Source organism: Papio anubis, chromosome 11 (genome assembly GCF_008728515.1).
Source record: "Papio anubis isolate 15944 chromosome 11, Panubis1.0, whole genome shotgun sequence".
Classification (NCBI taxonomy): Eukaryota; Metazoa; Chordata; class Mammalia; order Primates; family Cercopithecidae; genus Papio; species Papio anubis.
Genome location: NC_044986.1, coordinates 112193793 through 112218571, shown reverse-complemented (window position 1 = coordinate 112218571; position 24779 = coordinate 112193793). Strand labels below are relative to the sequence as shown.

The 24779-nt window shown below is 45.6% G+C and overlaps 1 protein-coding gene across 13 annotated transcripts in view; it reads right to left on the bottom strand.

Annotated features, from left to right (window-relative positions):
* Positions 1–24779, bottom strand: part of FRMD4A (FERM domain containing 4A) — a 693308-nt gene that overhangs the window by 131538 nt on the left and 536991 nt on the right. For all 13 annotated transcript variants that reach the window (XM_003903401.5, XM_009214008.4, XM_009214010.3 and 10 more), the window contains 2 exons: positions 20773–20865; positions 7784–7868 (listed from right to left, as the gene is read on the bottom strand). In XM_003903401.5, the coding sequence (XP_003903450.1) occupies positions 7784–7868; positions 20773–20865 (178 nt within the window). The remainder of the gene's footprint in view (positions 1–7783; positions 7869–20772; positions 20866–24779) is intronic.

Genomic DNA, 24779 nt, shown 5'->3' with positions numbered 1-24779 from the left:
TATATTTCTGTATCCAGTCAAACTATTCATTATATATGAAGCTAGAATAAAGACTTTTTCAGATATGCCAGGATCCAAACATTTTACTTCCCATCTGTGCTTTCTCTGGATTGACTACAGGATGTTCTCCAGTGAAACAATGGTGTAAAACAAAAAATAAGAAGTCTCTGCACGAAACAGAGGACCCAATACACAGTGAGGGAGAAGGAAAGACCCTAATGGGGATGAGGCATCCTGGGTTGAGACTCTGCATGAGACCAAGTCCAGGCTGGAGCAGGAGGATAGAGGAGCGTAAGAGAGAGGTCCTGGAAAAACAACAGCAGTAGCAGCTACCACAGCAACCAAAATCAAATCAAAGAGGAATGACAACTACCCGATGTAGCTGGAAATTAATATTGGTAGACATCTGGGAATCTGTAGGAACTTTTGGAGAAAAGTGAAGGGTATATAGAAACTAAACAAGTGAAAGCAAGGCAAGTATTCCCTTTGGGTAAAACAATGGGTTGTCTAAAAAAGGAGCTGCAACCACAGGATACTACTTGGATTAGTCACAATAATATCATGCTGATGACTCTCGCTTTAAGCCAGAATTGTGCTATCACCACATTGAGAAAATGGAAAAGGAAATAAAATGTGGGTGGTTATTATCTAAATCTACATCCTTTTTTTTTTTTTTTTTTTTTTTTAAGACAAAGTCTCGCTCTATCCACCAGGCTGGAGTGCAGTAGTGTGATCTGGGCTCTTAGATTCACTGCAACCTCTACCTTTGGGGCTCAGATGATCCTCCCACCTCAGCCTCCATAGAAGCTGGGACTATAGGCATGTGCCACTACACCCGACTAGTTTTTGTGTTTTTTGTAGACATGGAATCTCACTATGTTGCCCAGGCTGGTCTCAAGCTCCTAAGATCAAGTGATCCCCCCACCTCAGCCTCCCAAAGTGCTGGTATTTTACAGGCGTGAGCCACTGTGCCTGGCCATCTCCATCCATCTTAACAGGAATTCAATAAAATGAATCAATCTAGGAATAATACCCTGTGTCAATTATTTAGCTATATGGAGGCAAATACTAGAAGAAACAGCTAAAACTGTTGCTAGTGGCAGGAGTTGCGGGGAGGAGGCTGTTTGTCATAACAAGCCTTGTGGAACCATTTGAGTTTTAAATGATGTCATATATTACTTTGATAGAAACCAATATTACTACTTTAAAAAGTGAATGAAATTGGCTGGGTGCCGTGGCTCACACCTGTAATCCCAGTGCTTAGGGAGGCTGAGGCGGGCAGATCACGAGGTCAGGAGATGGAGACCATCCTGGCTAACACGGTGAAACCCCGTCTCCACTAAAAATACAAAAAATTAGCCGGGCGTGGTGGTGGGTGTCTGTAGTCCCAGCTACTGGGGAGGCTGAGGCAGGAGAATGGCATGAACCTGGGAGGCAGAGCTTGCAATGAGTCGAGATTGCACCACTGCACTCCAGCCTGGGCGACAGAGCGAGACTCTGTCTCAAAAAAAAAAAAAAAAGTGAATGAAATTGAACTTTGAAAAAGCAAAATAAGCAGCTTATTTTACCTTGACAACTTAGATTTTAATATATGGTAGGAACCATTCCCCAAGAGACAGGGAGGGAGCAGATATTAAACCTACACTGGATAAACCCAGGCATCTGTGTATCAGCATCAGGATGGGTTATCTGGGTCTAACACCACCCTCTGGGCTCTTCAAGGCCCCCAAAGCACCAGGGGGCTGTGTGGGTGGCACAAAGAGAATCACAGCCAAGAGAAAAAAACCTCGGGTCCAACTAGCTAATCACATGCCTGGCATGAGACTAAGAACTTTGCATGCTTTATCTCACTGAATCTTCCCAAGAAGGTTGTGGTTAGACCTTATAACATCCTTACTCAATTAGAGAGGAAAGGGAAGCTTGGAGACGTTACAGGAGGTGCCCACATTTATTCCTTTTACCAAGGGGCAAGGCTGGGAAAAGATCCTGGGTCTGCCTGACAGCAAAATCTGAACTCTCGATCACTCAGCAGCGCCTATCATGATCTTTACATCGACACAGGTTACACGGGCTATCCAGCCATCCCCCAGTCCTTCGTCTCTGAGTCACTTAGACTCTGTCTCCCTACTTCCTCCTCTGGAAAGCTATTGATTCTCGCTCCATCTCACGTAGAGATGCTGAGGCTCAAATATCATAATATATATAAGAAATTTAAAAATAAAATTTAAATGGCATTTTATACAAATGAAAAGATTATTCTTGATCACAGGAAGGAGACAGGGGCCTTGGGATGCAACTTGGTCTCCTGTATCAATTTGAAAGAAGCTGTCTCTTGGTCATTTGTGGTCATTTATGTGCCCAAGCCCAAGGAAAGATTTTGAGAAGAGAGAGCTGGGTTCTGGGGTGACATTCAGCATGTGGGCTGATGCCGTTGGGACCTTGATCCTAAATGTGGCTGGCTGCAAAGGTGTTGTCACCTCCACTCAGGGCACCTGTAGTATTCAGTTCTGAAATTTATTCAATTTTCCCTGAATCGCAAAGTCCTAGGCGTACATGATGTTCAGAAGTCTTCAGTGCCAGCTCAGCATTTGGGACGAGACAGTATTGAACAACTCCTCTCCCTTTCCCCAAGCATCTGCCCAAGTAGGCTTTGGGTCAATCAATTTTTTTTTTTTTTTTTTTTTGAGACGGAGTCGCGCTCTGTCACCCAGGCTGGAGTGCAATGGTGCAATCTCGGCTTACTGCAACCTCAGCCTCCCGGGTTCGCTCAAGCAATTCTCCTGACTGAGCCTCCTGAGTTAGCTGGGATTACAGGCGCCTGCCACCACGCCTGGCTAATTTTTGTACTTTTACTAGAGATGGCGTTTCACCATGTTGGTCAGGCTGGTCTTGAACTCCTGACCTCGTGATGCGCCCGCCTCGGCCTCCCAAAGTGCTGGGATTACAGGCGTGAGCCTGGGACAATTTTTTACTTGCCCTGCTCCAGAGTGATTTCGTGGGTTCAGCCTTGCCATTCATTTACTTCGCTGCCCAAGGCTGCCACCTGGTGGAGACCGCTCACCTTTCGTTTCTGAACTTGGTTTCAGAGCACTTTCACATTCATTTAAAAAAAAACACCAAATACTCTTACAACCTGTATGTAAGTTTAGTATTATTATTTCCACTTTCTAAGGAGAAAATGGGGTCTTAGAAGAAAGAATTTGAAGGTACCTGGAACTGCATTTGGTATCTTTTTCCTCCATTCAGCAAGACCCCAAAATGCTGTCCTCTGAGCGTGCTGGGTTTGAGCCCAGTTTAAGTCCTGGCTCAGCAACCGTCCCGAAATGAGGTCTTTTCGCAGAACTGAATTTGATCATTACCAGGCCCTCTGTTATTCTGAACATTTGTACTTGGTGGAACTATTCTGTGCAGTGAATGTGTTGAGGTACTTCCAGAAGGAAAGTAATGGCTGATACCATTCCAACTTGTGTGTGTGTGTGTGTGTGTGTGTGTGTGTGTGTGTATGTGTACATGTTAAGGTTTAATGGGCTTTTACAATCCCCAAGGCCTGAGCTTAATTAAATTTTAAAATCCAGGCAGCGGTAGCTCCCTAGACTACTTTAAATCCATCCATCGAACACCTCACAGAGAAGTGTACGAGGAGAGCCTCCCTCCAGGGTGCACCATAGCCTGCCCATTCATTAGGTATGTGATCTCATCTTCATCACTGGGAAGACAGGGCTAAAAAACAACATCTATCTCTCGGGTTGATGGGTGCAGCAAACCATCATGGCACTTGTATACCTATGTAACAAACCTGCACGTTCTGCACATGTATCCCAGAACTTAAAGTATAATAATAATAATAAAACTTTTAGAAAATTCAGGACACTCTGGGCTTTACATTTATTTATTTATTTATTTATTTATTTATTTATTTATTTATTTATTTTTAAAAAGAATTGGCTGGGTGCGGTGGCTCATGTCTGTAGTCTCAGCACTTTGGGAGGCCGAGGTGGGCAGATCACGAGGTCAGGAGTTCGAGACCAGCCTGACCAACATGGTGAAAACCCGTCTCTACTAAAAACACAAAAATTAGCCAGGTGTGGTGGCTGGTGCCTGTAATCCCACCTACTCAGGAGGCTGAGGCAGGAGAATCGCTTGAACCCAGGAGGCAGAGGTTGCAGTGAGCTGAGATTAAGCTATTACACTCTAGCCCAGGCGACAGAGTGAGACTCCATCTCAAGGTGGCGGGCCGGGGGGGGGGGGGGGGGGGGGGGGAAAGACTTATTTAATCTTCCATCAACATCCTGATAATCTAGTGAAAATTCCTTACTGAGATCATAGGAATGGCTGAACCCATCAAATCTTCATTGGAAAGTTCTCTGGTTTGTCCAACTGGAATCTGCCCTGACTGAATGCATTACCTTTAAATTCCTTAGTAGACCTTTTATTCTAACTAATCCTCACACTTCAGGACTTCAGACGAGTCCCTGACATTTTACCCAGGTAAGAGGTAGAACTTAAGCTGTGAATTCAGAAAAAACATCTGTTAATTTGCTTTCTGTGGCCCTACATTAGTCAGTTGGTGTATACCTCAAACTCTTCTGCACCTTGTTAATTAAATTTTTAGAGTAAGGGGAAATCCTAGGTTTAGAATTATTTGATTTATTTCAAGGTAGAATGCATTTTGGATTCCAAGTTAATTACCATCAATAAACTTATGCAAAATTCACTCTCAAAGCGGTGTCTATCTCAAAAGGTGTTGTGAAGACTCAGACAATTCGCATAAAGCACTCAGCAACAAGCCCCTACATCATGTGAACTTTGTAGGAATGAACGTTCTTGTCTATTACTGTTAAAGAGCAGCCCTAAGCGGGTGTGATGGAGGTTGCATTCATGAGACATTCACTGCATTCATTATGTGCATGAAGGGAGTAGCCAGTGGAGTGGGTGTTTCTTTTTAAAAATGTTCTTTTAGGGCCAGGCGCGGTGGCTCACACCTGTAATCCCAGCACTTTGGGAGGCCAAGGTGACTGGATCACTTGAGGTGAGGAGTTCAAGACCAGCCTGGGCAACATGGCAAAACTCACCTCTACTAAAAATACAAAAACTAGCCGGGCGTGGTGGTGCACACCTGTAACCCCAGTTACTCGGGAGGCTGAGGAGGGAGAATCACTTGAACCTGGGAGGCGGAGGCTGCAGTGAGCGGAGATCATGCCATTGCACTCCAGCCTGGGTGACAGAGTGATACTGTGTCTCAAAAAAAAAAAAAAAAAAAGTTCTTTTAGTCGCAGTTCCTAACCTCGGTGATATTCTGCAAGTCCGTCTTCCCAGGCAAGAGGTGTGTGCTGGAAAGGGGTGTAGGCATTTTGAGTTATCCCACAAAAGGAGACACTACAAGCTTATGGAGCAATTGGATACATGACAAGGGGCTGTCGCTCTCAGTTAGGAATCATCACTTGAACAGACTTTTTTCTAAAGAAGATACACAAATGACCAATAGCACATGGAAATATGCTGAACATCACTAGTCATCAGGGAAATGCAAATCAAACCACAATGAGATACATCCCACACCCACTGGGATGGTTATTAATAAAACAAAATAGAAAATAACAAATGTTGGAGAGGATGTGGAGAAATTGGAACCGTTGGACACTGTTGGTAGAAATGTAAAATGGTGCACTGCTATGGAAAACAGTAGGGATGGCTCCTAAAAAATTAAAAATAGAAGTACCCTATGATCTGGTAATACTACTTATAGGCATATACCCTGAACAACTGGGAGTCAGGTCTTGAGGAGATATTTAGACATCCATGTTCATAACAGCATTATTCATGATAGGCAAAAGGTGGAAATAACCCGTGTCTTTTGATGGATGAATGGATCAACAAAAGGTGATTTACACATACAATAAAATGTTACTTAGCCTTAAAAAGGAAGGCAGCCAAGCATGGTTGCCCATACCTGTAATCCCAGCATTTTGGAAGGCCAAGGCAGGCAGATCACCTGAGCCCACAAGTTCAAGACCAACCTGGGCAACATGGCTACAAAAAAATACAAAAATTAGCTGGGTGTGGTGGCACACACCTGTAGTTCCAGCTACTTAGGAGGCTGAGGTGGGAGGATCGCCTGAGTTCGGGACTTGGAGGTTGCAGTAAGCCAAGATTGCACCACTGAACTCCAGCCTGGGTGAGAGAGGGACCCTGTCTTAAAAATGAAAAAAAAAAAAAAAAAAAAAAGGAAGGAAATTCTGACACATGTTACAACATGGGTGAACTTTTTTTTTTTTTTTTTTAGATGGAGTCTCACTCTGTCACGCAGGCTGTAGTACAACGGCGCCATCTCAGCTCACTGCAACCTCCACCTCCCGGGTTCAAGCGATTCTTCTGTCTCAGCCTCTTAAGTAGCTGGGATTACAGGTGCACACCACCACACCTGGCTAATTTTTGTATTTTTAATAGACATGCGGTTTCACCACATTGGCCAGGCTGGTCTCAAACTCCTGATCTCAGGTGATCCGCCTGCCTTGGCCTCTCAAAGTGCTGGGATTACAGGCATGAGCCACCACGCCTGGCCAACATGGATGAACCTTGAGGCCATTATGTTAAGTAAAGTAAGCCAGATACAAAAGGACAAATATGATACGATTCCATTTATGTGAAGTACCAGAGTGGTTAAATTCAGAGAGACAAAAAGTAGTGGTTGCCAGGGGCTGAGGAAAGCGGGGAAGAGTATAAGGTTTCAGTTCTGTAGATGAAAAAGGTTCTTGGGTGAACGATGGTGGTGATGGTTGTACAACATTGTGAATGTACTTAATGCCACTGAACTGCACACTTAGGAATGGTTGAGACTACAAACTGAGTTCAGTGTATGCTGCTCGAGTGATGGGTGCACCAAATTCTCAAAAATCACCACTAAAGAACTTACTCATATAACTAAATACCACCTGTTCCCCAAAAACCTACGGAGATATAAAAAAATTTTCAAAAATGGTTGAGATAATAAATGTATGTGCATTTTACTACAATGCTTTAAAAAAGAAACTGTCTCACTTAAAGTGACAATAGCATCCCTTTGAAAGATGCTGCTAGACCATCTAAAAATGGTCAAATATACACATATTTGGTTATAAGAAGCTCATGTGTATCTGCAAGACCTGTCTAAGTTGACTAGTATGTTTGTCATACTTGTCTAGGTTTTTCCCCTTTGTCTAAGTTGACAAAGAAACCTTTAAAATCAGGAAACCTTTAAAATAAGGTTAGGAAACATGTCCACAGAGCAGCCATGGAACAAAGGAATCACATCATCATTATTATTATTATTCCATTTTTTTGTTTTTGAGATGGAGTCTCCCGCTGTCACTAGGCTGGAGTGCAGTGGTACGATCTTGGCTCACTGCAACCTCCACCTCCCAGGTTCAAGTGATTCACCTGCCTCACCCTCCCAAGTAGCTGGCACTACAGGCACGCACCACCACGCCCAGCTAATTTTTATATTTTTAGTAGAGACAGGGTTTCACCATGTTGACCAGGATAGTCTTGATCTCTTGACCTCGTGATCCACCCGCCTTGGCCTCCCGAAGTGTTGGGATTCCAGGCGTGAGCCACCGCGCCCGGTCAGGAATCACATTATTAAATAGTGCCATTAGCTTCATAACATTCCATTTATTTATAGTAATTAACTTATAAATGACTTCTTATCAATAAAATGGCCTAAGGGGCAACACTCTGGAATTTCCAGCTTCAAATGATACTTTCAAGTTTCAGAGGGAAACTGGGGAGAAGGAGTTCCTCCTACCTTGTAGATGCAGGACTTCGCATTCAGAAAGAAAAGCTCAATGGTAGCATTATCCTTCAGGTATGAAATGCTTTCAATATAGAACCTGAAAGAGAAAAATGGTGCATGAACCACAGAAACAGCAGGCACAGAAAATAAAGTGCTCTCTTCAGCTACATGATTTGAGACGAAAGCTGGCACTCCCCATCCTAAACAAACAAAGGAGAAAGGCACCATCCATGGTTTTTCTATGATTCCCTATGGAGGACAAACAGTGTTTCTGCAGTTTGGATAGTGGGTTAGGACTGTCACGCCTAGTGGGCCTCACCATAGCCAAAGAACCGGGTCTGCCACCAACTTGTAAGAACGAATTCTCAAACTGGCCCTCTGCTTTCTTTGTCCTATCTGCTTTTTAATTTTACATAATGTTATTTGTTTTCAACACATTGCTTGTTTGTCCTAAACTGTCATTGAGTTGGATTTTCTTTTCTTTTTTTTTTTTTTAGAGAGACAGGGTCTCACTCTGTTGTCCAGGCTGGAGTGCAATGGTGTGATCATGGTGGTTCACTGCAGCCTTGACCTCCCAGGCTCAAGCAATCTTCCCATCTCAGCTTCCTGAGTAGCTGAGACTACACTTGCATACCACCACACCCGACTAATTTTTTTTTTTTTTTTCCAGTAGATGTGCAGTCTTGCTTTGTTGCTCAGGCTGGGCTCAAATTATCTGCCCACCTCAGCCTCCCGAAATGCTGGGGTTATAGATGTGGGCCACCGTGCCCAGCCAAGTTGCATTTTTAAAAGACAATTTCTTCTTCTTAATCACAGCTTTCTTTGAAATGGTTACTACTACTCCCGAAGGTGATAAAGTGTGATTTGATTTCTGCACATTCGGAGAGCTGAGCTAAGTGTTCTTAACACTGCCATATTAATGCATATTAAGCCAAATGAGAATCGGATTTCATCTAGATGGAGCTTATAGATATTTTCAAGATGAAACATGCTGATACTATTTAAGTTTACACTAAATGTGCCTTTATAATATTGACTTTGGAGTTTATTAAATTCTTTAATGAGATAATGTGCTTGTACTGTCTAATGACCAGCCGCACTGAAGGACTAGGAGTTGAAAGGAAGAGGAGAGAATGGTTGAAATGCAGCATCTTAGAGGGAAGAAGGTTCCGAGCAGGTGTGGCAACCCTTACAGTGGACTAGGAGGGTGCTGGGTACCTGGGGGCTCTTGGAAACTGGGTTCACCAAGAAGAGGCAGAAGATGAGGAAGGTGAAATGAGAAGAAACAAGTACTACGGTTTTCTAGAACAGTGTCATCATCTGATGGCCAGAATCCTCTGGAGGGAGTCAGCGAGCAGTGATGGAGTCCCCAGCTCTGTGTGACTCAGGGCAGTCACATCATCATGCCAGGCTTCTGTTATTCAGACTGTAAAAGAAGAGGTGGTTCTCTACCTAAGCAGCCCACTGGTTTTCAATATTGGAAACTACCTCCCATTTAAATGACAACAACAGCAGCAAAAACGAGAAACCAACATCGTATAAAGCAAACAAAATGATGCCCTTAGCTTCAAGAAGTTCTATTTATTTACAGTAATTCATTTAAAAATGACTTCTAATCAACAAAATCACCTGAGGGGCAACAGCTTGGAATTTTCAGCTTCAAATTATACTTTCAGATTCCAGTGGGAAATGGAAGAGGAAGAGAGTTCCTACATTGTAGATACAGGACTTCATGTGTCTTTTCAGAAAGGAAAGCTCAATGGTAGCGTTACCCTTCAGGTATGGTAAAACATAAAAGGATTTATCCATAATTGGTCAGGCCAGTGGCTCATACCTGTAATCCCAGCACTTTGGGAGGCCGAGGTCAGGGGAATCACCTGAGGTCAGGAGTTCAAAACCAGCCTGGCCAACATGGTGAAATCCCCGTCTCTACTAAAAATACAAAAATTAGCTAGGAGTGGTGGTGGGTGCCTGCAATCCTAGCTACTCGGGAGGCTGAAGTAGGAGAATTGCTTGAATCTGGGAGGGGGAGTTTGCAGTGAACTGAGATGGTGCCACTGCACTCCAGCCTAGACAACAGAGTGAGACTCTATCTCAAAATATATATATATATCCTTTACCATCCCTGAAGGATAATGCTACTGTTGGAGAAACACGAAGATAAAAACCCATGTCTATAGGCTACATCAAGCCCATGGCCCACGAGCTTGCAACCTTTTGTCTATACACTAAATAAATAAATAATACTTTCTATCATTTTTCAAATGTGTGCAGAGGCTGCTGTGATGAATACAATTCAAGTTTTTTTAAATTGGTGAGTGAATTCGGAGTAACTTCAGACATAAGATTTTCTCAATCCACAGACATCATTAGTACAATTATTATCATCTCAGGTTCTATAAAATTTGGAGGAATTACACAGTGGTCCTCATACTTGTAATGCCTGAAAATTAATGGACTGGCTGATCTCTGCCCATAACCCTTGCCCCTGCCAAGCACTTGCCCCCTGCTTCTGGAGCAGGTGTCTTAGATCACAGAGGTCTTCATATAGGGCTCACCATGGTCTCAGAGGCACAGTAAAGTTAAACAACTTTTATTCTTTAAGAATGGGGAGCAGAATGGCAGTAGCAAATTTTACATCTCAAAGCAAAATAAATTTGATTTGATTTGATTTTCAAAAAATAAATCTATACGGTAGCTCATGCCTGTAATCCCAGCACTTTGGGAGGCGGAAGCACATGGATCAACTGAGGTTAGGAGTTCGAGACCAGCCTGGCCAAGGTGGTGAAACCCCGTCTCTACTAAAAATACAAAAATTAGCTGGGCATGGTGGCAGACACCTGTAATCCCAGCTACTCGGGAGGCTGAGGCAGGAGAATTGCTTGAACCCGGGAGGTGGAGGTTGCAGTGAGCTAAGATCGCACCATTGCACTCCAGCCTGGGCAACAAGAGTGAAACTCCGTCTCAAAAATAAATAAATAAATCCACGTCCTTTGCAAAGGGCCTTTGGCAAAGGGTAGTCAGATTAACAAAAGAAACTAAAGGAAGGAAAATAAGGAAAAGGGAGGAAAGGGAGAGAAAGGGGAGGGAAGGAAGAGAGAAAGAAATCCTAATACCGGAATATTAGCAGAGGCCTCCTGAAGTTGACAGCGGCCTTCGTGCTCTAATAATGATTTTGAGTCTAAATTCGTATAAGGTCTGAAATAACTTAATTTTCAAAGTAATGCCATATGGTTCTTAAAAGAATCTCATTTGCTTTAGTTCTTAAAAATTAAAGAGTAAAGCATCCTGCCTCTTCCACCCCAATTTTCTCCTGAATAGTGTATTAAGAAAATGTAACACTTCCCTTTTCGTTTCCACACTCAAATGATGGAAAACTGAATTCAGGTGGCAAATTCTACATCTCCGCGACTGCCTTCATTTCCACCGAGCTCTATGTTGTCTGGCCATAAAAGGGGTAGAGAAGGTACAGGAAATAACACGCGTATTCTGAGATGAAGAAAAAAATCACCTCCTCTCGACAGAAGTGGAAAGCAGTTTCCTGTTAACTTTTATCACCAAGACGACAGCCTGGAAAACCCGGTGAGTTCTGGACCTGTCATATCATTGTTCTATTAGGGGAGGGTATGGAGCTCATCCCAAACTTTCCGTCCACGCCAGTGAACTGCTAAGTCAAAAATGCCTGCAGAGAAAAAGAGCTCAGACCTCTCCACCCACACGCCTAGAGAGGCACGGTGCACACCGGGGGCACCAGGGACAAGAGCCTTTTGGGAAGATGGGGAGGGCTGATGGCTTGGATTCAAAGTCAAAATTTTCTTCTTCTTCCTTCTTCTTTTCTTTCTTTCTTTCTTTCTTTCTTTCTTTCTTTCTTTCTTTCTTTCTTTCCTTCTTTCCTTCTTTCCTTCTTTCCTTCTTTCCTTCTTTCCTTCTTTCTTTCTTTCTTTCTTTCTTTCTTTCTTTCTTTCTTTCTTTCTTTCTTTCTTTCTTTCTTTCTTTTTCTTTCTTTCTTTCTTTCTCTTTCCTCCTCCTCCTCCTCCTCCTTCTTCTTCTTCCTTCTTCCTTCTTCTTCTTTCTTCTTCTTCTCCTTCTTCTTTTGAAATGGGGTCTTGCTCTGTCACTCAGGCTGAGTGCAGTGTGCAACCACAGTGAACTGTAGCCTCGACCTCCTGAACTCAAGTGACCGTTCTGCCTAAGTCTCCCAAATTGCTGGGACTACAGATATAAGCCACCATGCTGACTAATTTTTTATTTTCTGTCTAGATGGGGTCTCGCTATGTTGCCCAGGCTGGTCCTGAACTCCTAAACTCAAGTAATCGTCCCACCTTACCCTCCCAAAGTGCTGAGATTACAGGCTAGCCTCTTCGTTTCTTTTTTTTTTTTTTTTTTTTAAATCCAGTGTTTGGCCGGGCATAGTTTTTGGCCGGGCATGCCTGTAATCCCAGCACTTTGGGAGGCTGAGGCAGGCAGATCTGTCTCAAAAAAAAGTAGGTTCTTTTTCTGATTTTCAGGAGAGCCTCAGCAGTAGGTGGCAATGTTGCATTTCCTTAACTACCAGCGTGGAGCAGGGAGTGCTTCCAAGGTTCACAAAGAACATTCCAGGTCTCTGGGTAACCAGGGAAATGAAGGCTGTGTCTCAGATTCAGAGGGTCTGCACGGACAGTTCCGAGTCTGGCTGTGTACTGACCATGGCTTTATGATGCTTGGATGTCTGTGGCTTTGCTGGGCCTGGAGGGACTGCTGGTGCCAGGGTTAGCCAATTTCCAGACCCCAAGACTTCCACATGTCACCATGGATCCAGGGTCCACCCCTCCCACCACCTCTCGGCTCTCACACCCAGGGCCACTATTCCTCCACCCTCACCACCCCAGGGACATGCACCAGACAACCAGGGGCAGCTCCCATGCCGCAGAGCCCGCTGAAATTATTTAAACTAGCCAATCCCAAGCCTGCTCTCCCAGCCTTACTTGTTCCTCCCCACAGAAACCACAAAAAATGCTCTTGCCAATTGTTCCCCGGCTCCCCTGCCTCCTGACTAACCCCAGTGCCTCCCACGTGGCCCTGCGTGGCACGGTGTGGCCCCTCCTCCCGGGAACTGAGTGACGATCTTTTCAATGTCTGTCCTCTCCTCATTGGCTGGCCTCAACATAGCTGAATCATAATCAGACCTACATTTTAAACTGGTTTTTGGGGCACATTTAGCAGGACTGAATCTTGGGGCACATATGTGAGTTGAAAGGAACACTCTAGATGGAGCACAGACCTCGCTAAGAGGTTTCCTGACTCCACTAGTCCACCCAAACTAGCTCAGATGATCCCAACCCGAGAATATTTTATCAGAGAGTCTGAAGGAGAAATAAATAGGTGCGCTGTGTTTATGTGTTTGAGCTTATTAAATATTAAACAGCCTCTAAAGCCTCGGGGAGTCCCGTCCCCTTCTTTGACAAGTGAAAGCCTCTGATTGCAACAGACTGAACACTGTCTAGTCAGATGGCAAGGGCCCAGCCAGATGACATCAGCCAGGTCTCTCCTCCATCCCCCCTTCTCTCCCTTTCCCTTCCCCATCCAGCCCTGGGCACTTGGGAATCACTGAATATTTACAGCAAGTGTTAATTAAATGGACCAGTGATTTCATTTTGTAATGAACACAAATGTCACATTTGAAATGCCTACTCTTGGTGGCAAATAAGAGCCATGATAATGAGAGCAATAAACTGTGAGTTTCTGCAGCCAAGCCTCTGATGCTTAGAATCTCAATGCCTCTAAAATCTTAACTGGGACACCTAGCTGAAATATAGCAAACTCTGGTTAGCAGGAACCTCATTTTAGATCCACGCCATCACTGTTATTGCGAGTGACAGGAAGTAGCAGCTGCTGTCTCCATCAGCCAGAGAAGACACCAAGAATCCGGCCTGTGGACTTGGCTGTAAAATCCTTCCTCCCCGATCAGGCTTCTCCTCTCTTATTTTTTTTGCTGCTTGCTTCAGTTTATTGTCTGTGAAACTCAAAGTTTGAAGAGGCAAATCTAATCTCTGTTTATTTTCTTACAAGGAGTTTAGATGATAAGAGCTACAGTGATACTTGGTAGAAGGATATGTAATTAAAGAATAATCCAGATATGTAGGCTTCATTCTGAGCACAAGGTTGTGCCTATAAAAAGACCACACACACACACACACACACCACACACACACAACACACACACACAACACAGACTTCCTTAGGTGTGGATATTTTCCTTATATTTTTTCTTTACCTATTTCTAAAGCTTGCCTGGTGAACAATATCAGAGAGCCATTGTTCCCAAGCCTTCTGGAACTAAACAATGGTTTGCAGTTGAAGGTGCTCCTGGTCATACATGGACCACTGCTGGCTGCTTATAACGTGTGTTTGTGTGTGTGTGTGTGTGTGTGTGTGTGTTATGTGGTGAGGGGAGTGAGAAGAGGTGGACAGTTAAGCAGAAGTCACATCATACAAGTCACGCTAAAGATGTCCTCTTCTGAGGATAATGGAAAGCTGAAAAAAAAATTATGAGCAAGGATCAGAAGAGAATTCTAGAAAGATGCTCAGTGTCTTCATATAGGGGAGTTTGGAAGGGATCAAGACAACATGCAGAGATGAACAAAGAGATCTTGAGTCCAGGAGAGGTTTATGGAAGCCCTAACTACGATTAGGCTGTGTATGGAGAGTAAGGGATGGATAGGGAGCTGTTTAAGATGCAGGAATAACAGGGAGTAGTGACTGAGGGAACAGGAGGAGGCAGGTGGGAGGGAGCGGTGAGGTCAAGGTTGATTCCCAAGTCTCTGGTTTTGGGGGCCGCATGGGTAGTGGTGCCTATCACAAAGACAAGGAGGTGACACCGAAAGGGGAGCACATTTGGAGGCAGAAAGATGACAATGTCATTAGATTCCAGCTGCATCTGTGTGGAAATGCCAATCAGCGGAGACGGCCTGGAGCTGGGGAGAGAGGTCGGGACTGGGGCAGAGGACGGAGAGTCTCCAGCAAAAAGACTGCACTGGCAGCTGTGGATGGGGGTGAAATCACACGAGGGGAAGGTGCAGGGAGAGAAGACAAGCAAGACGTGACCTCATGGACACCAGGGCTCGAGGGACAGCACAGCAGAACACGGAACCTGCCCTGAGCCAGGGACAGAGGAGACAAAGAGGAGGTGGCCCAGGAGAATGTAGTGCCACAGAGCAAGGGGGAACTGAAAGGCAGCATGTTCGAAGGAGCCCAGAGCCACAGAGGTCACATCGGAGCAGGGCAGAAGCACGCCTGTGGAGCCAGGGGCGAGAGACCTCCAGTGACCAGGGGGTATGATGGCACTAGAAGCTGGACGGCCACAGAATGAGGAATGAGAGGCCTGTGGGGAAGGGGTGATGGCAAGGGCAGACCCATCTCTCGTGGCTGCTGCGTGCAGAGCAGAAGGGGTAGCAGAGGGCACTGGCTGGAGGTGGCTGTGCATCAGAGAGGGCGTTTTCTTCAGTTAGATTGGGACGTGGTCACGAAGGGGAGGAATCCACGGAGGAGATGCTTAAGATAGAGAAAAACAGAGGAAAGGCTCAAGGGAGAAGCTCTGTGAGGTGACAGAAGGGGCTAGGATTGAGGTACACATGGATCAGTGAGTGCTGGATGATGGGCTAAGGGTCTTCCTCTGAGATGCTCATGCATTTGCGTGTGTGCAGTGAGTGGGTTGGGAGGCCGCAAAAACCCCATTAAAGATACAATTTAGTTTGAGGGTAAAGAAGTAGGACTAGGAGCTCCCTGGCGCTGGCTTTGTTTTCTCTGCAGAAACATAAGCAGCAGCATCTTCTTAGAGCAAAAGCCTTGACTATCCAGGACCTGAAGCAAGAGGCAAAACCACAGTGGGGCACAGAGACCCTGAACAGGCACCCCTGGCAGAACTGGCTAGAAATACTGAAGATCTGTGTGGGATTCATCACAATAACCATGAACCAACCTGAAGTTGCATGAACCTCTTCCTGACCACACTCAGAAGCTCGGGGATAGAAATAAAAGGTGTGTGTGTGGTAGGACCAGTCCAGCGCTGGGGGTGGGTGTGTGCGTGAGAGAAAGGGAGAGACAGAGAAAGTGTGAGCAGCCAAGGGAGGTGTGGCCCAGGGTCAGGAAGTAGCTGGAAGGGTGCACAATGGATTTGCACTGAATTGGTAAAAAAATATACAACAGGCAGGGCTGATAGGATCTCAGAAGCTGGAGGAAATGGATATGAAATTGCCTGAGGACAGGGTCTATCAGTTTTGTTCACTGCTTTGTCCTTGGCTCCTAGAGCAGTGCTTACGCCAAGGGACATCTCAAGGGACATCTGTGAGCCCATAAATGAAGGCGTGGCTGATGGCGCAGAAACAGCACAGGAGGAGCAGTGAGAAAGCTGCTGCATGCTACAGCTGGGATGATGGTGGACTTGGGCTTGTAAGTCTCGGGAGTGACACAGCTCAGGGTGATGACAAGGTGCAAGTGGACCCTGAAGTTTTCTCTCTAGGAGACAGAAAAGCACAGTGCAACAAAGAACACCTTTCTGCGGGTGTCCACGGTGTCAGAAAATGCAGAAAATGGCAAGACCTTCTCTAGTGGGACCAACAGCAAATGTCTCGGGTCCTGAAAATTCTTGCTTTACCATTTGAGATGGCTCTTCCTCCTTCAGTGTGGCTTTTCCAAGATATCCAGCATATCCCTTCAGAGTGGCAGCCTGCCACTCGTGGTGGTGTGCACCTGTCCTGAACACCATCTTTACAGGTGGACGCTGGTTCTGCAAACATGGCCAAGAGTGGGTCACAAGGAGGGCTGGGATCACCGCCTTTGACTTGGCTGCTCCTGGCTCTGCCTACACAGGCAGCAGTGGAGAACTCTGGCCACAGGTCTTGGCAGGCTGCCACACTGAAGGGATACACAGGATCTCTTGGAAATGCCACATGGGAGGAGGGTGTCACTTTTCCCCTGTGGAGACGGACGGCCTGCAGTAGGGGAGGACAAACACAAGGCTTGGAGTCACAGCTGACCGAACAGATGAGATACCCATCTTGCCTTTGTAACTTGTTAGCCATGCTGGGGAAGAATTTACAGACCATCCTGGGCCCCCATCTCCCTCTCTTTAATTAGGAATAATCAGACTTGCTTCCAGGGTTGCTGCGAAGATTAACAATCAGCCTTAGCAATGGACAGGTGCTGAATAATGGATAGTTCCTGTCTCTCTGACCTTTATCCTTTTTGGGTAATTATATTGAGACCCTGAAGCCACCAGGGATCACTCCTGGTGATTTGTTGGATGAAAAACTAGAGGGACCAGGCCCCTCTTAGGCTGAATGACAGGTCAATGAAGGCAGGATCTGAGTCCTCCCTTCCACCATCCCGAAAACGTCCTGCAGCCTGATACTGGCCTCAGGGCCTCTGCAGAGGAAATGCTTATAGAAGAGACGCTGTCTGGCCTAGCGGATGGAGAGGGATTCTGAGTTCCAATTCGCATTATTTAATATATTTGGGTCTTATATTTCCTAATCTGTTGAATGGAGGGGATGGTTCAGCCTGGTGTTCTGTGTATGTATTATATCAGAATAATATATAAATCCCAAATAGTAGCTCACCCTGGGGTACTCAGTCATACAGTGTTAATACCTCCATTCTCTGACTTTCTAAAACGTACCTTCGGGTACTCAGTTATCTTTTCCATGACCCTCTGTTTCTTTGTGTGTGTGTGTGAGACGGGGTCTTGCTCTGTTGCCCAGGCTGGAGTGCAGGGGCACAATCTCCGCTCATTGCAACCTCTGCCTCCCAGGTTCAAGTGATTCTCCTGCCTCAGCCTTCCAAGTAGCTGGGACTACAGGCACGCACCACCATTCCTGGCTAATTTTTGTATTTTTAGTAGAGATGGGGTTTCACCATGTTGGCCGGGCTGGTCTCGACCTCCTAATTTCAGGTGATCCGCCCGCCTTGCCCTCCCAAAGTACAGGCATGAACCACCATGCCCAGCCTACCGTGGCCCTCTTTTATCAGGTGGTTCGATTCTGCTTTGCCACGAAGGCTACCTAGACATGTGGTATGTAGATGTAATATACAGACATTTATACCAAAGGAGAAAGGATTTGAGGAACCTGGGAGTCAGACTGTATTAAGATATGCAGGCGTCACGGCTGGAGGCTGGAGGCTGCTCAGAGTCCAACCGTGCTTCTGTTCAGAAACACACTGGAAAGGTACCCAGCTGGAGAAAAGCTCTTTTACGGACTCAAGTCTATTCCAAGTTCTGGGCTTTTGATGAAGATGATTCTCTTACCACTCCTTTGCAGAAAACTGCCTGTGAGCATCGCTAGGCAGATGTCAGGTTATAAATAGAGGATTCTTCCCAGGATGAAAAGCAAGGTAAAGAGATGGAATTCACCTATATAGAGAATCTGCCTCCTCTCTTGGAGAAAACAAACGATTGGTGTTTTGTTACTGCACTTCTCGGCCAGCTAAGAAGTGGGAACTCAGGGTAGTGAGGGTGCTGGTGACACCCCCCACCCCACCCTTGGAGGCTGCTGCAATAGGTCAACTGACTGGTGAGGGCCTGAGTTCAGGCAATGAGGAGGAGAGGGCAGTGCAGAGGGAGATTTTGGAAGCAGCAGCAGAGAATTAATACGCATAAAAATTCTAGGCTGGGAGGCCAAGGTGGATGGATCACCGGAAGTCAGGAATTCCAGACCAGCCTGACCAACATGGTGAAACACCGTCTCTACTAAAAATACAAAAATTAGCTGGGTGTGGTGGTGGGTGCCTATAATCCCAGCTGCTCAGGAGGCTGAGGCAGGAGAATCTCTTGAACTTGGGAGGTGGAGGTTGCAGGGAGCCGAGATCATGCCATTGCAGTCCAGCCTGGGCGCCAGAGAGAGAATCCATCTCAAAATAAATAAATAAAGAAATAAATAAAAAATTCCAGGAAGAGGACAGGAGACTTCAAGATGTGTAGCCTACGTGACTGAGTAGATGACGATGCCACAGATTTGATGGGACCATGGAAGGTTAAGGGAGGAGAGAGAAGGTCATAAATTTGGCTTTGGACCTGCTGAGTTTGGAGTACTCAGGTGGGACTGCAGGAGGCAACTGGAATGTGACATTTCCAGAAAGATTTGCTTCCACAGGAGCTGGAGAAGGAGGAGCGCATTCTGCTAGGTGGCGTGTATAAAGACATAGTGGAGAATGGCGGTCCCTAAATGCGGATTTGGAAACTTTTCTCTCGAATGAATGTTCTTTGAGGTTCCTGCTTTGGCCGACTAGAAAAAAGGGTGGTGATGGTGGAAGTGTCTGTCATGGCTGTGGATCAGAAGTGGATGTTATATCTCGGTCTTTGGCCATCCCATTCCCCAATTCTCTCTATTGCTAGCAACTATTTCACTTCTGCAATGCTGGGTTACCTGCTTTTATGCAGAGAAGACAGGCTTGGAGTGATTTGGAAAGACCTGTGTATCTTAGAGAATGACACATCCAGCATCAATGTCAAGGTGCCCCAAGCTCTCCTGCAAGGACCCCCACAAATTGGAAAAAAAACACCTACTAGGCAGCCAAGCCCAAGATTTTCTCCTCTTGGCTAATGTTGGTGAACATCACCAGGGAGGTGGGGAGAGCCTGATAAATGGTAAATGCACTCATCCACCTGCGATGACAGGTTAATGACCTGCTTCCATGAAACTGGAGTCCTGCCTGATACCACCTGTCCCTCCCAGCGGAATTGTTACTATTTGCTTTATATGGTTGCTTTGCCATAAATCTGAGAAACTGTATACACCATTAAAGAGAATATGGCATTGAAATCATTCCCACCAATAATAGAAATAGCTAAGATGAGCTTGGATATGTTCACAGCTGTTAAACAAATCAAAAACGCATTAAGCGCAAGTTGAAATTTACTCTGCCAGCTAAGGAAAAGTCATACACTCGAGCCTGCTAAGTGGACCCTTTAACTCTTGTTTGAAGCTCTTCTAATGCCTTGTGCAGCTTAAGGATGTCTATGTCTGAAACTGCATTCCTGATTGTGCTCTTTAGGAACGACAGAATTGCATATCATTCGTGTCTCGCTCCTGAATTTCTGTTAGTATATTTTAAAAGAACAGAGTGTATGGCCTGGGTGTTTAGTGTTAGTGTCCATGTAAAGACTGAGGCATCAGGACTTAATGCTTCTGTACTTGTGTTAGTCAAGGTTCTGGAGAGAAAGAACCTGGTGGCTCCACAGACTGAGTGTTTAGGAGCTGCTGGATTGGGGGCTCAGATTCTGACTTTGCTACCAATTCAGACTTTGCCCCTGAACCCCTGACCTGCCCAGCCTCCGGCTTCTCAGAACCTTTTGCAAACAGAAGTAGTGAGTCCTGTTGTCTTCATAAGACTGCTGCAAATATTAACTATTTACATCACTATAGCCCACAAATAGTTCCCTTTGCAAGCACAAAACAAAATTTCTGAGACTAGATTTATGAATAGAAAGATGCCTATTGTTTCTGACATGTTATTAAACTGTATCCTCCCTTGGCAGGAAATGCAGATGGGCCTGTGGTTTGCTGCTGGGTTTCGACTACTCCTATTTGGGATAAACTACCCAAGTTTCACGAGATTCAAGTGGCAACCCTTCTGAAAGGAAAGGATACAAAGGCTTTTGTTATGTAGTTTCAAATTGCACCCAAGAAGGAATCCCACGGCCTGTGCTATAAGAGACTCATTGTTTGAGATATATGACCCTCCCCAAAAAGGCAGAAAAAAGTTTTTCTCATCATTCCACACAAGCATCCTAGTGCAAATGCATAACACACACGTCCTTGCACACTCACAGGCACACTCACAGGCACGCCCTGCACCCTCGCATCCCGTGTTTCCATCTATGAGGCACGCAGCTCTACTACAACCTTTATCCCTGGCGATGAACCAAGACAAACTTGAGCTCTCATTCCACGGAATCACTCTGCCCTCCCACACTTTTCTGATAAAGAACACAAAGAAGCAAAAGTATAGACACCAGGTGTACATACCTGACACAAAAGTATAAAACCACAGGTCCCGACTTTTTAGGGAAGTCATGTTCCAATACTCTTCGATCTAGTTGAAGCCAGTTTAAGTGTCCCCTGAGGAAAATAGAGACAAATTGGTTAGGGATTTGCATTTTGCAGAATTTTCTTTTTTGGGTTGAAGGTATATATGGAGCAGAATGTGCTGGATCGTAGATAAACTTCAATCTTCACCTTATTTTTAAATTTCTTTGTTTAAGTTTTATTTTTTATTTTTTTGAGACAAAGTCTTGCTCTGTGACCCAGGCTGGAGTGCAATGGCACGATCTTGGCTCACTGCAACCTCCGCCTCCTGGGTTCAAGCGATTCCCTGCCTCAGCCTCCTGAATAGCTAGGATTACAAGCATGAGCCACCACGCCAGGTTAATTTTTGTATTTTTAGTAGAGACGGGGTTTCACCATGTTGGTCAGGCTGGTCTCAAACTCCTGACCTCACGTGATCCGCCCGCCTCAGCCCCCCAAAGTGCTGGGATTATAGGCGCGAGCCACTGTACCCGGCCACCTTCACCTTATTACTAGCTTTTCAGTACTGAAGAACCCAGTGGGATTATGTAGGGGATACTGAGTCAGCAGTGGATACTGTGTGGTGTGAGGGGGAGAATAGGAACTGGAAAGTGAAGGGATTGAGACCTGCTGTTTCTCAGGGAAACACTGAAATGAAAATGTAATCAGAAGTCTCCTTCTTGTCCAGAACTGCCTTTCCACCACACTCCCAACTGTCTTTTGTCCTGAAAGACTGAAAGCTCACTTGAGAACATGTTAGCAATCCTCACCACATCTTGCTGGAGTGAAAAGCAAACCACACACAGTGTCTTAAAATGTTAAACTTACCGCCAGGGGCAGTGGCTCATGCCTTTAATCCCAGCACTTTGGAAGGCTGAGGCAAGAGATCCTCAAAAGGGAACCACTTTCCAGGCAGAAAGACCAGCCTGTGCAAAGGCCCTGTGGTGAGGGAGGACCCCAGCGTCTTAGTGTCCTGTGAGTGGAAAGCCATGAGGCTAGGGAGAGCCCTGGGGGCCACGTCTTGGAGGTTGGTGTTGGAAGAGTGGGGCAAAGCTATGGAAAACCAAGCTGAAGAATTTACTCTTTCCTTTCCCTGCTCTCTGTATCCAACGTCAGCCCATCGTCCTGGAGAAGACAGTCCCAGAATCACTTTATGGAGTAAATTCACATGGAACAGACCCAACTGACCCCACTGAATGTGTCTGGTGGCTGATGCCGTGTGACATGTGTGCTAAGGACTGTGGATAATGAGAAACAAAATCTGTCTGCATCATTGTCTAAAAACGCTTGCTCCTCTCAGTACATGCTTAAACCCCCAACAAAGGAAAGAGAAAACACACAAGTGGTTTCCAACCCCTTTTTGAGGCTTCACTCAAACTGCACCTTTTGCACAAGAAAAATAAAAATAAAAAAAAATCTCTCTCCACAAAGCCCACACCTGTGGCTACAGGGAAGCCTTTTGGACCTGCCTTAGAATAGTGACCACCTGAACTTTAGCCTGCTTTTCCTCTTTCTAAGAATCTCCAGTTGGAAAAAAAATTCCATGAACTTTATCTTTTTATTACCTTGCTCTGAATATAGGAAAAGTAAAAAAAATAAATGAAAGGGTTGGGCGCAGTGGCTCAAGCCTGTAATCCCAGCACTTTGGGAGGTGAAGGCAAGCAGATCACTTGAGGTCTGGAGTTCCAAATCAGCCTCGCCAACATGGTGAAACCCCATCTATACTAAAAATACAAAAAATTAGCCAGACGTGGTGGCAGGTGTCTGTAATCCCAGCTACTCGGGAGGCTGAGGCAGGAGAATCGCTTGAACCCGGAAGGTGGAGGTTGCAGTGAGCCAAAATCGCACCATTGCCCTCCAGCCTAGGTGACAGAGAGAGACTCTGTCTCAAGAAAAAATAAACAAATAGGGCAGGCGTGGTGGCTCATGCCTGTAATCCCAGCACTTTGGGAGGCCAAGGTGGGTGGATCACGAGGTCAGGAGATGGAGACCATCCTGGCTAACATGGTGAAACCCTGTCTCTACTAAAAAATACGAAAAATTAGCCAGGCGTGGTGGCGGGAGCCTGTAGTCCCAGCTACTCAGGAGGCTGAGGCAGGAGAATGGCAGGAACCCAGGAGGCGGACCTTGCAGTGAGCCGAGATCGTGCCACTGCGCTCCAGCCTGGGCAACAGAGTGAGATTCTGTCTCACAAGTAAGTAAATAAATAAAGGGAAGAGAATATTATAAGTAAAATAATAGGAGCAATTTCTTCCAGAAAGCTGGGATAAATTCTGTTCTGACTAGAACACAAGATCAGGAAACAGAAGGTCTGGGTGCCAATATCATCTCTGCCCATGCCTGATAATGCCCCACAGGTACCACGATGTTTCAAACCTCTGTTCCTTAGCTCATGCTGTTCCTTTGTCCCAGTATGCCCTTCCCTTCCTTCTTCCCCAGCCCATCCTGCAGGACTCAGTTCTCATGTCTCTACTCCAGAAAGTCTTCCCACACCACACACTAGGTGGGACGGGGGGTCCTCCTCCAACCCTTACAGCACCCACCCTGGGGGCTCACCCATGTCTGCACTTCCCAGTCTACAGAACTGGCTCTCTATGCATTCATTTTCCCCAGCTGACTTTTTTTTTGAGACAGAGTGTCACTCTGTCGCCCAGGCTGGAGTGCAGTGGTGTGATCTCGGCTCACTGCAACCTCCGCACTCAGGGTTCAAGCAATTCTCCTGCTTCAGCCTCCTGAGTAGCTGGGACTACAGGCACATGCTGCCACGCCCAGCTATTCTTTTGTATTTTAGTAGAGACGGCGTTTCACTGTGTTGCCCAGGCTGGTCACAAACTCCTGAACTCAGGCAATCCACCTGCCTCAGCCTTCCAAAGTCCTGGGATGACAGGCGTGAGCCACTGTGCCCGACACCAGTTGACTTTTTATATCTGGAAAATGCCACAAGATCTACCTCATGAGGAAAATGTCTGCATGTCTGGTCAACTGGAATGTGTCAAATTATCTTAAGCTGCAACCACTTCCTTCCTGCCTCTGAAAATGCCCCCAAACTCTGTGGGTCTTCTCTTGGGGCTCAGCCTCCTGCAAGTACACCATGTGTATGGCGTGTGTCTGGCCTTCACTCATGCTGCCTCTCCTCCTTGGAACTAGAGAACCGTCTCTCCATCCCTTTGTCTGAATGTTCAGCCATTGTCCAAGGCGGAGTCCAAGTCTTATTTTTGTGAAGTCTTCCTTGATTGCCTAAGTCTGGGGTTTCTTTCAAACTTCTCCAGGGCTTCTGGTTTGTATCATCTTCAAGGCATCTGGCATAATCTTGTACAATTAGTTATTTTTAAAAATCATGACTTGGGCTGGGTGACGTAGCTCACCGCCTGAAATCCTAGCACTTTGGGAGGCCGAGGCAGGCAGATCACGAGGTCAGGAGTTCGAGACTAGCCTGACCAACATGGTGAAACCCCATCCCTACTTAAAAAAAATACAAAAATTAGCCAGGTGTGGTGGCACATGCCTATAATCCCAGCTACTCAGGAGGCTGAGGCAGAAGAATTGCTTGAACCCAGGAGGCGGAGGTTGCAGTGAGCTGAGATGGCACCACTGCACTCCAGCCTGGGCGACAGAGTGAGACTCCATCTCAAAAAACAAAGCAAACAAACAAAAAACATGACCTGTCTCTCAATGATCAGTTTTCAACATTTATAGAAATTATCCCCCAAAACCTAGCAGTGTCTAGCAACTGTTAGGTGCTCAAAAAAGTATTTGCTCATTGATTTGAATGAATACCTGCAAGAGCAAGCCATCCAATGACAATGTAGACTTAAATATTCATCTTTTTTCTTACCATATTTCATGATAAATAGTCTGATGGGGAACAACCTTTTCATTATTCTTACAAGATAAGGCTTTGAATCACCCACAGACTGGAATGATACAAAAATACAGTGATTCTTCTCCAGCCACCAGCTCAAAGAATA